The sequence below is a fragment of the Leishmania major genome, chromosome 33, assembly GCF_000002725.2.
Source record: "Leishmania major strain Friedlin complete genome, chromosome 33".
Classification (NCBI taxonomy): domain Eukaryota; phylum Euglenozoa; class Kinetoplastea; order Trypanosomatida; family Trypanosomatidae; genus Leishmania; species Leishmania major.
This window is the reverse complement of record NC_007285.2, coordinates 1,537,137-1,551,925: the sequence shown is the minus strand read 5'-3', so window position 1 is coordinate 1,551,925 and position 14,789 is coordinate 1,537,137. Positions and strand designations below refer to the sequence as shown.

General features: G+C 60.1%; 7 protein-coding genes across 7 annotated transcripts; all 7 read right to left on the bottom strand.

The window, feature by feature from the left end:
• Window positions 1-194: 194 nt before the first annotated feature.
• LMJF_33_3190 (small nuclear ribonucleoprotein SmD2) lies at window positions 195-506 on the bottom strand (the record flags this gene model as incomplete). The annotated part of the gene is made up of 1 exon (XM_001686029.1): window positions 195-506. The coding sequence occupies one exon, from the start codon at window positions 504-506 to the stop codon at window positions 195-197; it is 312 nt and encodes a 103-aa protein (XP_001686081.1).
• Window positions 507-1,354: 848 nt separating this feature from the next.
• Window positions 1,355-3,193, bottom strand: LMJF_33_3180 (conserved hypothetical protein; the record flags this gene model as incomplete). The annotated part of the gene is made up of 1 exon (XM_001686028.1): window positions 1,355-3,193. The coding sequence occupies one exon, from the start codon at window positions 3,191-3,193 to the stop codon at window positions 1,355-1,357; it is 1,839 nt and encodes a 612-aa protein (XP_001686080.1).
• Window positions 3,194-4,178: 985 nt separating this feature from the next.
• LMJF_33_3170 (conserved hypothetical protein) lies at window positions 4,179-5,768 on the bottom strand (the record flags this gene model as incomplete). The annotated part of the gene is made up of 1 exon (XM_001686027.1): window positions 4,179-5,768. One exon carries the CDS (start codon window positions 5,766-5,768, stop codon window positions 4,179-4,181), a length of 1,590 nt encoding a protein of 529 aa, XP_001686079.1.
• Window positions 5,769-6,413: 645 nt separating this feature from the next.
• Window positions 6,414-7,883, bottom strand: LMJF_33_3160 (conserved hypothetical protein; the record flags this gene model as incomplete). The annotated part of the gene is made up of 1 exon (XM_001686026.1): window positions 6,414-7,883. The coding sequence occupies one exon, from the start codon at window positions 7,881-7,883 to the stop codon at window positions 6,414-6,416; it is 1,470 nt and encodes a 489-aa protein (XP_001686078.1).
• A 667-nt stretch (window positions 7,884-8,550) lies between these two features.
• LMJF_33_3150 (putative 40S ribosomal protein S13) lies at window positions 8,551-9,006 on the bottom strand (the record flags this gene model as incomplete). Its single annotated transcript, XM_001686025.1, has 1 exon — window positions 8,551-9,006. The coding sequence occupies one exon, from the start codon at window positions 9,004-9,006 to the stop codon at window positions 8,551-8,553; it is 456 nt and encodes a 151-aa protein (XP_001686077.1).
• A 562-nt stretch (window positions 9,007-9,568) lies between these two features.
• LMJF_33_3140 (conserved hypothetical protein) lies at window positions 9,569-12,586 on the bottom strand (the record flags this gene model as incomplete). Its single annotated transcript, XM_001686024.1, has 1 exon — window positions 9,569-12,586. One exon carries the CDS (start codon window positions 12,584-12,586, stop codon window positions 9,569-9,571), a length of 3,018 nt encoding a protein of 1,005 aa, XP_001686076.1.
• A 536-nt stretch (window positions 12,587-13,122) lies between these two features.
• On the bottom strand, window positions 13,123-14,040 carry LMJF_33_3130 (conserved hypothetical protein; the record flags this gene model as incomplete). The annotated part of the gene is made up of 1 exon (XM_001686023.1): window positions 13,123-14,040. The coding sequence occupies one exon, from the start codon at window positions 14,038-14,040 to the stop codon at window positions 13,123-13,125; it is 918 nt and encodes a 305-aa protein (XP_001686075.1).
• Window positions 14,041-14,789: the final 749 nt, after the last annotated feature.

Here is a 14,789-nt window from a genome sequence, read left to right as displayed (position 1 = left end):
TGCGAGTCCCCTTCGTTGGCGGTTACCGTGCTGAAGCGCATAGTCCAGAGCGCCAGTAGAAAATGCTGAAGAGAGAAACAACAGGTTACGACCGATACAAGGCTGGGAGAACAGAGGCAGTGCGACGCACGCGAGCGCTTGCCTTGCTCGTGCCGCTGTGGTCTTGTACGCCTCCTCGTTGCAGCGGTGCTGACCTAGGGCAGTTTCACGATGAAAATTACCGACTCGCCGCGCAAAAAGAGGTTTTCGATGGTGCGCTGCTTCTGCTCGGAGCCGTGACTTTCAGTGATCTCCTGGACGCCCTTCAGCACGAGATTAAAGTGCTTGTCAAAGGCGATCACGTGTGCCAGAAGCGCCTTGCTGTTGCGACACTGGATGAAGACCCGCTTTTTCTCCTTCATGGCAGTGTCTAGGAGGCTGAAGGGGCCGTCGGCGACGGTGGTACGCAACAGCTCTTTCGTCTTGGTCTCCGTCCTTGGGACCTTCTTGGGCTGCTCCGAGTCCATCCTTGTCGTGGCTTCACGGTTTCTATGCGTGCGTGCGTGTGTGTGCGCGAGTGAGGCGGGTGTGATGGAAGACGCGGAGGTACGCGGCTCGGTCAGCTACGAGAGAAGCTGGGCGGCCCAGCAGCGGTGGGACATGCAGAGAAGCAGAAAATGGGCTCGAGCAGTGCGACGAGAGAGGGCAAGTGGGTCGGGAGAGGCTCATGGTGCACAGGTGCACGTGCGCATCTTTGTACACCCGTAGTCCGGTGTGCGGAAGACGGGCTCGAGTGGAGTTGGTCGGGAGTGACAGTGCCGGCAGCCGAGCACAGGCAAACGCGATGACGCCATTGTGTGCGTCTGTGTACTGCGTCTTTTTCGTTGTGTAGGCTTCGCCTACGCCGGCTGCCATCTTTGTGCGTGTGGACGCTTGTGTCTAGGATGCAGGGGCGAAGGACAGTCAGCAAGAAAAGCATGTGCCTCCGACGCCCCAGCTCTACTCAACGAAGGGTGGCGTGGCCCGAAAGAAGCAGAGACAGGGATGGGGACGCGTGCGAACGAGAGGCGTGACAGCGGCTGCGAGCAAAAGCGGGAATGCTGAGGGAAGAGAAGACATAGAAAGCAGCCACTTGTGTACGTACGCGAGGGTTGGTGCATGGGTGCCCCGCTCGCCGTTTTGCCGCCAAGGAAGAAGTAAACCAAAGAGAAAACAGCAACACGCTGAACTAGAAAGGAGGCGAAGGCGCACATGAAAAAAGAGGCAGCGAGAACAAGCAAGAAACGAGAAAGAGACAACGCAGCGACAACCTCGCGGAAAGTGGAGAGAATGACAGAGCTGCATCCGACATGGGACGGCTGCCGCGGGCACGACTTTACTTCTGCGGTGCCTCGTACTCGTACATCTCCTCCCTCTGGGGGTCAACGTAGACGTTGCCGGTACCGGCAGCGCCATGCTCCTGCCCCGCCGCCGTACTGTTGTTCTCTCCAGCCTCGGCGGTGTACTGGTAGGTTTCACCGGTTGTCGGGTCAACGTACTCGTAGACGCCTGCAGCGTTCGGGTTGGCGTACTGGTAAGTCTCTCCTGTCACGGAATCTACGTACTGGTACTCGCGCGCCCCTGCATCGGCGTCCACCTGCGTGTATTGGTACGTCTCCCCGGTGCTCGGGTCTACGTAGGTTTGGTAGCTGTCGCCGGCAGCGGTGTTTTGAGCACCTTGGGCAACGGACGCTTCGGCTGCCTGCCCCTGCTCTTGCCCCGCCGCAGTCGCACCGGTTGTGTATTGGTACGTTTCCCCGGTCTCGGGGTTAACGTAGGTCTGGTAGATCGCGTTGTCATCCGTGGCATTGCCAGTTTGCTGTGATGGCTGTGATGCCGCCGTCGCCACCGCCCCGCCTGCGTCGCTTGCGCCATCGACAACGTACTGATGTGTCTCACCAGTGTCAGGGGTCACGTACATCTGGTGCGTCGCCGCGTCGGCTTGCGCGACGGCGTTGTCGTCTGCGGCGTTTGCGTCGTAGTAGTTACCATTTGCATTCATGACCCACTGCGGCGTGGTGCTGCCGATACCAGTGACGGATGCATCGAAACCAGGCGGCGGCCCGCTTTCGGCGCCCGGCGCATCGGCCGGGTTCGTGCACCCTTGCATGATGCGCATCTCATCATCGACGACGCGGCGGCGCTCCTGTTTCTTGGACCGCTGCCGTCCTCGGAACCACACGTAGCGGAAGAGGATGGCGCAGAGCGGGAGTATTGCGATGAAGACCAAGGCCCAGTAGCCGAAGCTCGCGTGACACTCAATTGTCATACGGGTGGTAGAGGAGTAGATGCGCGTCTTCTCGTTCGTGGAGAAGAGTACCGCATGCATGCCGCGGTACCGCAACTCAACCGCTCTGGCGGTTACCGCCGCCGTGGTGCTGCCCACTGCCGGGCCCACTGCCTGAGGCATGCCCGCGAAACCGGCGCGCACATCGGCGACGTACGCCAGGACCGCCTCTAACGCTTTTGGTAAGCCCGTAATGTTCACGACAGTGTACGGCGACGTCTCTGACGGAAACTGAACGACGATGCTCTTTCTGCACGTCTCCGTGGCAGTGAGGCCGCATAGGTATGCAGAGAAGTACACCTGTAGGTCAGAAGACGGCGCGAGAATGTAGACCGTCGTCACAGGGACTTCTGCTGGAGCACATGCGGGTAGGTAGGAATACGTGTCCGAGTTGCGGCACGGCACGGCATAGGCGCCGGTGGCGACTTCGAGGCTGGATAGCGAGGTGCCGAGGGCTGTTGCGCAGGCCGACGTCAGGCGCGTCAGTGTCGTCGAGATGGTCGTGCTGTTGCCGTGGACCCACTGCGAGAGTAGGTAGTACGTGGAGTTCCCCGCAAGGGCAGTCGAAGTGACGATGCTCAGCTGGAGACCGAGCGTGGTTTCAGAGACCCGTATGAGAAACGCGTTACAGTGGCTGACCCCGGATGACAAACCACTGCACACCGTGCTGTTAACTGTGGATGTGACGGTGCTCAGCGCATTAGTGCTCGTTGGCCAATTGGACCCCGCGCCGGCACCGCTCAGGGTCAGGCTAAGGACGTGAGAGGACAGCGCCGTCGTCAAGGTGGAGCTTGCGACAGCCAGCTCGCCGAAGCAAACACCAATCACAACAAGCAGAAAAACGGCTACCGCAGACAGCGGTGTCACGCGGAGCGTAGCGAATCGCATTAGGAAGACAAAAAAAAAAGAAGAGGTGCAGTTCGATCACTGCACACGATGAAGGCAGCGTGAGTAGCTGGGAAGGCGTCGTCGCTCCGATGAGTTGGAGGGACACACAGAAGGCAGCCAAAGAGGAAGAGAGCGATGCGAGAGGCGTTTGTGTGTGTGTGTGTGTGTGTGTGTGTGTGTGTGTGTGTGTGTGTGTGTGTTAACGTACATGAACGCGCATGCCCAGGACAGAGAAGGAAGCGAGTCGTGCACGCATACCTCATCACGCGCCTCTCCTATGCCGCAGAGAGGCGCACTCCAGACGCGGTGCCACCAGCGACGCACGTGTGCCGAGCCCCCACCCCCGTTCTTCACCTCGCGATAGCCGCTCAAGCGTCATCGATCGTTTCACATTTTGTGCGTGAAAACGACATGAACGAATGGGGGGGGGTGAGGGAAGAATAACGCGGTGCGGGAGGGAGGTGGAGAGGTGGGAGAAGAGAACGATGCAGCGAGGCGCTGCTCAGCGTAGAGGGGGGGGGGCTTTCAGGGCACGCCACGAGAAGGATACAGTCTTGTTTCACAGCTTACGTGCGGTTGAAGTTCCAAAGCTGACGCAGAGAGAAAGGAAAGACAACAGGATACACACAGTCGTGCAGAACGGCACAAAGGGTGGGCCGGCACGGCGCCGCTGCACATGGGTGAGAGAACAACGAGGATGGAAAGAAAAGGACTGCCGCCCATGCGCACCGAAACGGCGACTATGATACATCATTCTAGAGCCCTTCAATACCGCTTGTTATACGCCAGCATCCGAGAGACGTTGAGAGGTACGACGGAGAGGGCACGGAAAGGTGGGTCGACCACCAGCGTAGGCGGTGTAGCAACCGAAAAAGCAGATATTGGCCGATTTATTTGGGCCACCGGCATCTGAGAGATAGAGCCAGAGAGAAGGGATATCCACGCAACACCAATCGCCGTCTTGGGTGTCACCACAGTGACCTCACTACCGACTCGTTGTTTTTTCGTACGGAAGCGCCGGAAGTGAAGCGATCTGGCGGCGCGTCAGCTGCTCCGAGACAAAGGCGGCATAGGCGCCCTGCGTCGGCGTCATGCCAATCGCAACGACACTCTCGTCGGCCTTTGGTGAGGGAGCTGCTTTCACCGGTAGGCTCGCATGCTGGGTCGCTGCGACGCTTCCCAGTGGCTTTGCATATTCCGTCTGCGTCGTAGAGCCGAGAGTGACGCCGTGCACACCGCTGCCGTGCGAGGTGCCCAAGACTCGGTAGAGCTGTTGCGAGGCTGAAGCGCCACGCGAGTGAGGGAGGAACGCCTTATGCTTGAACGGCGGCGCCGGCGCCGCAACGGAGGAGCCGTTTCTCACCGCTGGAAGAATTTCGCCAAGTAGGGTTCCTCGTGCTCGTGCTTCCGACTGCACTTGCTCATTCGTCCGTGATGCCTCCTGGAGACTTGGTGGTGCCGCGGCAACAGTTGGGTGTGCTTGGCTTACAATGACAGAGCGCAGAAGTGCACGAAACTCGGAACGCTCTGCGTCGGCAAAGGCGCATCGCTCCTCCAACTCAGTGCACCGTGTCACCAGGCGCGCCTCCAAATCAGTCAGTGCCGCGTTGTCGGCCTTTGCCGGCAGCAGCAGCGAGTCTGCCTTGGTTCGCATCAGGGCCGCAAATTCGTCCCGCTTTACGACACGCTTATCCATATCGCTGAGCCGCTTGCTCAAGGATCGGACAGTTTCCTGCATATCTTCGGCAACACCGGTCGACTGCGCACCGGCTAAGTAAGCAGCACCCTTCCCGCCTCTCCGCAGTCGGTCCTCGAGGCGGGCCACGGTATCGTGGAAGTCCTTCGACTGCTGGTCCACGACAGATGAGAGGCGCTCCGTGAGGTCGCGCAGCAGGGTCTGCCGAAAAGACAGCAGGAGAGGAGAGCGGGAAAGAACGGATTCCATCGAGTGCGCGTCACCTGCGGACTCCGCGGACGCGCTCATGAGCAGTGAAGTCCCATCGCCGCTAGCCTCGGCTGCACCGTCGTCGATTGCTAAGCCCAGCATGCGGAGCCACAAAGTAATGTTCTGCAACAGTGCTGATTGCTGTGTTGTTTGCTGCCGCAACTGCTCCACCTCGTGCACCAGGTCGGCGTTGCTTGCTGTGTGCGTGGACAGGACGGCCGTAGCGGAATCGAGGGACACGCGGAGGGCTGCGTTCTCGTCTAAAAGGCGACGCGCCACGGCCACCATTCCTAGCGTGTTCTCTGTTGAGCCACTCTCGGTGGCGGCGGCGACAAAGCGATCAAGCAGTCCTTGGGTGGCGGACGCGGCGGCGTCATCGCTCGCCTCGGTGGGATGAGCCGCCAGCGCGGTCCTCATATTCAGGTTGTGATACGACAGCAGAAAACTCTGAATGGCGTTCACGTCGGCGGCCACGGATCGCACATCAACTGCACATGCCTCAGCCTGGGCACGAATGCTTTTCAGAGCCGTTTCCCATTGATCTGTAAAGGCGTTGAGGCGACTCTCCAGCACCGACGTATCCAGGCGGATAAGCACCTCGCCATCGCTGATGCCACTGCTGCCGCGCATCGCGCCGCTCCGGGTGATGCGGCAGCAAAGAGAAGAGAAGCAGCAAGAAAGGCGACGAAGGAAAACAGGGGGAAGAGAAGCGGAACGAGCAGCGGCCTGCATGCACACAAAAGAGAAGGCGGGAAGGAGAGGGATTGAAATAAGCGGGAGGGAGAGGAATAACCTTCGAGGTGCTGCTGCCGTGTTGGCCTTGCTGCATTCACCAGCACAGAAAGAGCGAGAGAGAAGTGGGCCACGTCAACAGCTGCATCCTGCGCACACACCTTCACCCCAGTGCCTGCCCGTCGCCATTTCGTCTCCTTTGATTGCAAAGACGACTCTGAATGACTACCGGCAACGAAGGCTCTCGCTTGAGCACGTCTTCGCGTGTGTTTCCTCTTCCAACCTCAAGCAGCCTTCGGCTTATTCGGTACACACATTACGTTATCTTCGAATGGAGCTGGTAGAGCGAGAAGTGGTTGGAAGGTCGCCACACCTGACAGCATCCGAGTCTGTGAACGAAAGCAAGAACCACATGAGAAGGACTCGATTCGAGAGCAGAGAGAACGGGTGCTGGTGTTGGTGAGGTGAGAAGAGAAGGGTACTTCCAAACCTCTCCTCTCCTTCATCTCAGGGTCCATGTAGTTCTGTCTTCGCGCGCACCGTCTACAGCGGGTGCGCGTACCGCCGCGCTTTCTCCTGCTTGTAGGCCATCATTTCTTCCCGCACAATTTGCACCACATCCTCAGAGCGTGGCAGCAGAATGCGGCGCAGTGCACGCATGGAAGGTATACTGGTGGGTACCCCCGCGTACGAGTACTGCACCACCTCCTCGCGACGCAGGCGCTGCTGGGCATGAAAAACCCTGCAAATGCGATTCCAGACATGGGACCAGACGCCGTCATGAGCGGAGCTGCGACTGAGCGCGGTCAGGCGGCGCATCTCACGCGCCTCGTCGGCCTTGCGCCGCTGCTCGTTGTGACGCTCCTGAAACGTCGTGTCCATCGGGTGTGAGGCGCTGGGGTTCTTGATGTCGAGGGCCGACAGCTTGGCGACCGGCTCCGCCTTTATCGATGCGCAACCCTTGTTCACCCTCAACGCCTCCCACAGCAAATCACCTAGTCCGCCTGCAGTGGGACTTGCCTGTTCCTCCGATTCCGCCTCTTTTTTACGCAGCGCCTCCTCTGCCGCCCGCGCCTCCACGTCGGCGAGATGCACGCGCTTACGCGCAATGACCTCCAGTACGGATTTGAAGTCTGGCTTGTGACGGCGCAGCTCTTCCGCGGCAGCTGCGAGGTCGGCCTTGCGCTTCAGCTCGAGTGCGGACATCTCTGCCTCCATCGCTTCCACAAAGTCGTCGTAGTAGGAGGCGAAGAGGCGCAGTTCGTAGAACTGCTGGAGGCACTCCATGAGTACCCATACCGTGAGCAGCTTGAGAAGCACCGTTGTGTAGAAGTAGAAGTTGTCTGTCCACTCCCACTTGTTGTAGGCGATAATGACGTTCTTGAGCTTCGTGACATTGCGCTCAAACTCTTCACGCGTGTTGCCAAACAGCATCGCATCCTTTTGAAAGTCAAGGTCCACCAGTAAAAAGTGCTCCCTGGCGCTCATGTTAGTGCCCTCGTAGCTCTTCATGTACTCCCTTCGCTTCTGTATCACCTGCTCAGGGGTGAGCGTCTCGTCGATGGGCAGGCCATTTTCGTCGAACTTGGGCACAATCGAGGTGGACCCGGCGTACGGTTGCAACGGGTGCCGCGGCCGCAGGAACCCGAGTCGCTTATCCTCCCTCACGCCAAAGCCGGCACCAAGACCGCTTTTGCTTGGCGCTCCGTGCGGCGTGACGAGGGAAGTGAAGTCGGTGGTTGAGAGCTGGTATGCGTCAAAATCAGTTGTGTCACGCTGCTTTGGCGGGAAGTTGGCCACCGCGATGCCGCCGCTGATGCTCTCGGGGGCCTCGAACAATTGACTCATGAGCACCCTGTCATCGGCGCGGTCACGACGGGCAAACCCCTTCTCGGCTGCCTCCTCTTTCTTCTGCTCCCACTTCGCCTTCTCCTCACTCACCGAGTTGGAGACACGAAAGGAGGACAGTAGCGCCGTCCTCCGAAGGGAACGCGCCACCCACGAGCGCCGCATGCGTCAGTGAAGCGCGGCGCGTGGAAGTCACCGGGGAATTGAAACTATACGAGCAGCTACGCCTCTTTTGCAACACACACACACACACACACGTAGTAGTTTGTGAGCGCACGCAGTTGCATGTGTACCAAAAAGGTGAGAATACGTGCGTATGCGTACGTGAGTGGGCGCGCATCGGCGAAAACGGCAAGACCAAGAAGGAGAAAAGGGGGGGGGAGAGAGAGAGAGAGAGGTGCGCGCGAATTCAATAGAAGGTACCCTACATGCACGCACACACGTGCATCTGCTGCTCAACGGGATGCGGTCCCGTTTACATCGGAATGAAGGGCACTTTAGGCCTATCAGCATCGGCAGCCATAAAAGATTACCGAGATGGTACGCAGCAGAGGGGCGGTCGGGTGCCCCCGTCGCCGCTCACGCGCGCCTTTGCAAAGGCGGCATGACATCGTTCGACAACTCGTCTTCCCCTCCCTCTTTCCCCTACCCCCACTCACCCACCCACTAAGTAGGCGGCAGAAGAGGAGAGGAGAAGAGGGCCTCACGCGATCGTTGGTTGGTTCATGTAAACACTAAAGTAGAAGGGGAGAAATAAGATCGCACACGACAGAAAGAAGCGGCGCACCACGTCGGAAGACAAGCTATGGACGTGCGTCGCCCACTCACATCCTTACGCAACCATGGCGGAGGCCGTGCTGGACTCGTACTTCCAGGTGGGCGGCAGCTGCTTGACGCGCTTGTAGTAGCGGGCCAGGCGGTGGATGCGGGACTCGACCAGGATGAGGCGGTACTTGGTGTCGCGGTCCGTTGTGTGGCGCTCGAGGTGCTTGCGCATCTGGGTAGCGCGCTTCACCAGGAAGTACAGATCCTCCGGGATCTCCGGGGCGAGGCCGTTGTGCTTGAGGATGCGCAGGATCTTGCGGCCGGTCACATTCTTCACCTGGGCAATGCCCATGGAATCACGCAGCTCCATGCCGATCTGGCTGGGCATCATACCCTTGCGGGAGCTCTTGCACACCATCTTCACCACGTTGCGGCTCGCAATCTTCAGCCACGCCGGGGGAGTGCGGCGGTAGGGAAGAGCGGACGAGGCCTTGCCCCGACCGTTGCCGTGCATGCGCACCATTGCTGTCTCTTACACTCGTGGTAAGCTGAATGTCAGCATGTGTGTGTGTGTGTGTGTGTGAAGGAGGGGGAGTGGAACGCGTGCACGCGACCCCAAAGAAGCGGCAAAGAGCGAGGACGAAGGCAGAGGTCGAGGCGGAGAACGAGAGAAGACAGGCGACAGGAGCGCCGAACAGCAGCAGACGTGGCGCCCATAAAGCAGGACTTGCTCCACAAACAAAATGACAACAACAAAACGGTCAACGAGGAGTGGCGCTCAACACGACCCACACGCGCACTACCGCATCCGTCATGCTACTCACCCGCGCGCAGTTGGTGTGCCGCACACGGGCACCAACCACTTAACACTGGTTTTGTCTGTGTTGTGCGTGCTTGCATTTTCGTCTGGCGGCTTCTTACGAGCTTGAAGAGAAAAGGGGTGAGAAGGGAGTGGACGACGTGCTTCCTTCGCCTCGTACTCGGCAAAGGCGGTGCGCAGAATTCGGCACAGGGAGAAGTGAAGCCACAACACCCGGGAGAGAGAGGAACGCGAGGCACACAACACGCGCTCGACGCGTGGCGCTTTACACGGGTGCGGCGAGCACCTGCTGTCGTGCTTCGCCGAGAACATTGGCCCATCCGAGGTGCTCCATGTACCCCAGAACGGCGGCCGTTGTTTCACTTGGCGATGCCTTGACCAGGTTCCGTGCGGTGCTGGAGGAGAAGCTCTGGCCGCAGAGGAGTTCGTACAGGCTGTCGAGCGATAAGAGAAAGGTGTGTAGCTCCTTCTCGAGCAACTGCGGCTTGCTTGTCCGGCTGTAACGACGATCGATATCTATCCACGCAACTGCCAGGTGCTGCAGGAGATGGCCGCCGGAGAGGGGGCGAGAGGGGAGCTTCTTTACGTGCGCAGAGGGCAAGACGTACTGACAACACGTCTTCAGGCAGCCGAGACTGATAAGCACTTCCGGCGGCAGCGTCACCACCGCATCCATCAGCCGACACGTGGCGGCGGTAAAGTAAAGAAACTGTATTGCGTCCATGAAAGGGGCGAGGCTTAGCCACCAGCCGAATGCACGCTGAAGGCCTATGAGATGCTCCGCTGCGTCCACTGCGCCGCTGGCATCGCCGACGCAGGCGCTCTGAAGAAGCGCGTGAGGTGAGCGAAGAAGCAGCACGGAGACGAGAAACGCAACACCTCCGTAGTTGGCGCCTTTGCGGCCTTCGCCGATGTCGACGCCGTCGCGGAACAGCGCATGCAGTACTCGCGGGGCTGCCTCGTCCAGCTGCGCCGGCTGGGTGAGCAGCACACATGTGAGGTGGCCGCACACGCACGAAATGGTCTGTGAGGCGAAGCACTGCTGCACTGCATACTGCAGGACACTCACGAGAGCAGAAGCGGCAGCTGGGACGGACGATGGTTGCACGCTGCCGCATGCTATGCAATGAATCGCAGCAAAAGTAGCTAATCCCCGGCAGCTCGGCTCATCTTGCGCCAGCTCCAGTGCGTACTCCTCTGTCAGCAAAACAGCTGCGAGAGAGGAGAGCGGCTCAGAAACCGACATACCCGCAATCGCGGGTGCATCACCGCGCAGCAGCGTTCGCGTGTGCGCAGCGAAGAAGTCGACGAGCGAGCGGAGGACGAGGTGGCGCGACGGAGACGGTGTGCGACAGAAGCCCAGCACTACATTGCAAGATCGGATTACGAGCTCGCAGTTGTGTGGCAGGGACGCCAGAGCAGATGGCGCAAGCGACAGACCGGAGAGATGCTTCAGTGTGAGCGTCACAAGTGCCGCAACGCTGCGAAGGGTGGCATGGTGGCAGAGTTGAGCAAGCCCTTCCTCCCACACGGCGGCATGACGAGATATGTGCGCCGCGCTAGCGGGTGCGACGCACAGCAGTGTGCACAGCGTTGAGGCTGCGCTGAAGACACCGAACGCGTCTCCGTTGCACAGCTGCTGCATGGCCAGTTGCATCCATTCCGGTGACAGTAATTGCCCACACCACTCGCGCGAGCGGAGTTCGTCGACAAGGCGACCCGCCACGTACACGCACGCGTACCGCACGCACACATCACACTCGTCCCTGGATTCCAACCTCCTCATGTACAACCGCTGCAGAAGCTCCACCAGCTGCGTGCATAGCGACTGATTTTGCGAACGGTAGAAACAGTGGGCCAGCGCATCGATCAACATGACGTGCGCGTACGGGTCAGTGGTACGGAGAAGCAGCTGCGATACCTGCGTGAGCATCTCCGCCTGCACGGCATCATCCAGTGCATCTACGACGACGTTCTCGCTGGCCTCGTACACGCGGCTTACAGATCGCAACGCCAGCGCCACCGCCTCGGTGAGGCACCCGTCCATCACCGGGGTCGCACGCAGCAGTCCGTTCAGTGCCACGACGGCAAGAGGACGCTGCGCAGAATGGTGCTCAAGGTACAACTCCAGCACGGCCCCCGCGAGATTCGCGGCGTCGCCGCTGCCGCAGCCCAGGGGCACCGCCTCATCGTCGATGAAGTACTCCAGCAACTCAGCCGACAGCTGCGCTGCGTCGCCCCGCTCCAACGCATCGGGGCGAGTCATAAAGTAAATGAGGCACGAGAGGAGGCCGTCGGCGGTGAAGTCGGCGCCGGCCACATCGGGGTAGAGCTGCAGGGTGCTAATGAGACACTCAAGCAGCTGCTCCGCAAAGTCACGCAGCTCCGCGGGAACTACACAGCCGCTGGCAGCGGCGACGGTCTGCAGACGGACAAGAAAAAAAGAGCTGCACCGAAAGACGATCGAGGCGGACTCAGCGTCGGTGACGAGCCGGGAAGCCGCGGCGAAGGATGCGGTGCAGTCCGCGACGAAGATGTCGGAAGAGGACCCCGTCAACGGCCCCAACTCTTCTACACGCTCCAGAAGTGCCGCCAGCACGAGCTGCCGCACTTCGGCAGAGAGGAGCAGGCAGTTTTTCGCAGAGGGAACGTCGCGCTCGACAGAGGGGCGAGGTCGCTTGCGCATCAGGTCAAGGAACAGCCGCATGACAGTCGTTCGCAGCGGCGGTGTCATGATCTGGGCATGAAGGAGGAAGCCAACGACATCGTTGGCGAGAAAGCTCCACAGGCAGTAGTTTCGGTAACTCTCCGCCACAACCGCACACAGCGCGGCACAGCTGCGAGTGTCGCCTTCTGCGAGCTTCACTGCGCACTGGCGCACCCACTCCTGCCACTCTGTCGTCGGAAACTCCAACGCAACGATCATTGCGAGGCATCGCAGCAGTCCGGCGTCGACGTTTCTCTGGGGCAGGAAGGAGGGGTCCGTAGCGACGAGGTGCAGAAGGCGCTTCGTGACGGTGCTGCGGTCGCTAAACTGCGCCCCTTCACACCAGCCCTTGTCTGTGAAAAGCGTCTCGACGGCCAGAAGCGCGTTGAGGCGCAGCGCAGGCGACGCGCTACCCTCCGTCGCCACATGGATGAGGGCATCGCCGGCGTTCACGGCGGTTGCACATAAATCGAGGAAGCGTAAGTCGGCCGACTTGCGCGTGGCCTGATCGACGTCGCCACGAAGGCGTGCCACGGAGATGAGCTCTGCCACCTGCTCAGCTGTGCACCAGGTCATACGACCAAACTGAAAGGTGTACTGATTTGGTGAGTGGTCACCGTGTGGGGCGTGTGTGGGGTACGCGGCGCTAAAGTTGAGAAAGAGGGAGGTGGGAAATGGCGGGAAAGAAACCCCGGGGTGGGCGGGAAGGAGTCGGGTGTGAGACAGAAGGCTAGAAACGGCAGAAGAGAGGAAGCTGAGCGAGTATACGCCAAACCAAGCCCAGTGGGACGTGTTGCGGGAGTTCCTCCCCGTCCCCCGCCGCTTTCTGTGTTGTGTAGTTGCGCAGCTGGGCAGGTGTATGCGCATATGTCTGTTGTGATGCCATACTTTAGGTACATAAGGAGGCTCGTGGCCTCCCTCCGCCCCTCTGCCCATCCGTGCCAACGGACACACGCGCAGTACGAAGAAAACCGAGTTTTTCGTTTCTGCTTTGCTCACGTGGGGTGGCGGCCGTGACATCCCTGGTGATGTTTCGACACCCACGAGGAGATTCTGCCCACCCCAATAAAAAGAGGTGCGGCACCTCCCTTCATCTTCCTCTTGCCAGAGTATCAATGCGAGTCGCATCGCTTCGTGTACCGCTGCACCTCTTCCTCCAGCCAGCCTGCAAAGTCCACGCAGGGCGTGTAGCCGATGCAGCCGGGAGCATCCGGATGGTGGCCGTACATCACCCCCGCACATTGGCCTGTTGTGGTGACGAGGGGGCCGCCCGACATGCCGTGATAGCATGTGGCGAGATCACCCACACCTTTGCACATGCCCCGCGCGTCCAGTACCGAGACGGTTGTGGTGGCTCGTCTCTGCTTACCCTCCACGTCCTGTAGGTCCTTAAGAAGGGCCTCGCGCTCGTGTGGTGGCAGGCGTTGCAGCACAGACGGGTCCAGCGTGTCAAGCTCCCCAAGCCGGCCAACGCCGCGGAAGCCAATCAGCAGTCCATCCGATGCCGCGGGATATGGCTCTTTGCACAGCGGCAGCGCCTCGTGCGCCAAGTCCAATGCATAAGCGGGTGAGTCGTCGGTAGCGCACTGCAGCAGCTTCAACGATGCGGCATCGACGGCGAGTAGAGCTACGTCGTGGACGGGGTGCTGAGCAAGAAGGCGGAGACCCACCGCGTCTGCCGCCACCGCTCTCCCGTCTGCATCAGTGCGGTACACTCGGCCAATGACAAAACGCGGCTTTTGGTACTCTTTGGGGATCTTCAGCTGCGATGCATCTTTTGTGTAGTCCCACGGCGAAAAAGAGTGCTTCGCTGTGAGCAGCAGCGATGGCGGGGCTGCCGGCTGCCCGCATGCAGCCTCGACCATTTCACGGGTTCGAAATGTAAACGCGGTGCCCATCATGAGCCACAGAGGCTTCGTCATTTTTCCCGGTACGTGCAGGAAGCTCAGAATCGGGAAACAGCAGCCGCGCCGCTGTGAAGCGGCCGCTAGCGCGCTGGCGCCGGCAGCAGCAGCGGCGCCTTCTGCCATTGCGCTTTAGGACAGCCTCCCACAGGCGGCTCTCTCGCTTTGTGTGTTGGGATGGCAAAGATACAGAAGAGCGGGAGGGTTTGTGAGGAGAAGAACACGAGGCGGCGGGTAGCGGAATAGTGTGTGTGTGTGTGTGTGTGTGTGTGGTGGGGGGGGGGGCGGCGCAAGCTAGACAGAGCAACACACGGCGTCCATCGTTGCACAGCATCGGTGATGGATGGAGGCAAGCGGTTGCATCGGCTGCTGCCGCCGCGGTGCACACATAGATAAAGAAGAGCTACACCACCCCTTTTCCGCACTTCGGGCATGGCCTCTTGTCAGCAATCCAGCACAATGAAGCGAAAGGCGAGCGAGAAGGCGCGTGAGGCTATCCAGAGGCCTCAGCCCTTGGGTCGGGTCGCACGCACTTCTCCCTTCTCGCTTCATACTGAACATGAACGCAGTGCAGTCCTTGTCTTTGTGCGGACCCGTCCATTTGTGTACGTGTGGGTGACGCGTCGGTGCGCAGGGGTGAGAGGTGGACGGGCCGGCACACAGAGAAGATTTGGCCGTGGGCCTCTCGGGGAGCTTGAGCATCCCTGCCCCCACCCCCAATAGTCCCGCTCGTATCGTGTGCATCCGCCACCACGCACATATCAGGTCCAATGGGGAATGCTTATCGAGTCTTCTGCATTTAAAGGAGTCGCTGCTCACATGGCGGTAGGCGGGGGAGGGGGCAGGATCGGCGATACAACGCCACTCAGACACTG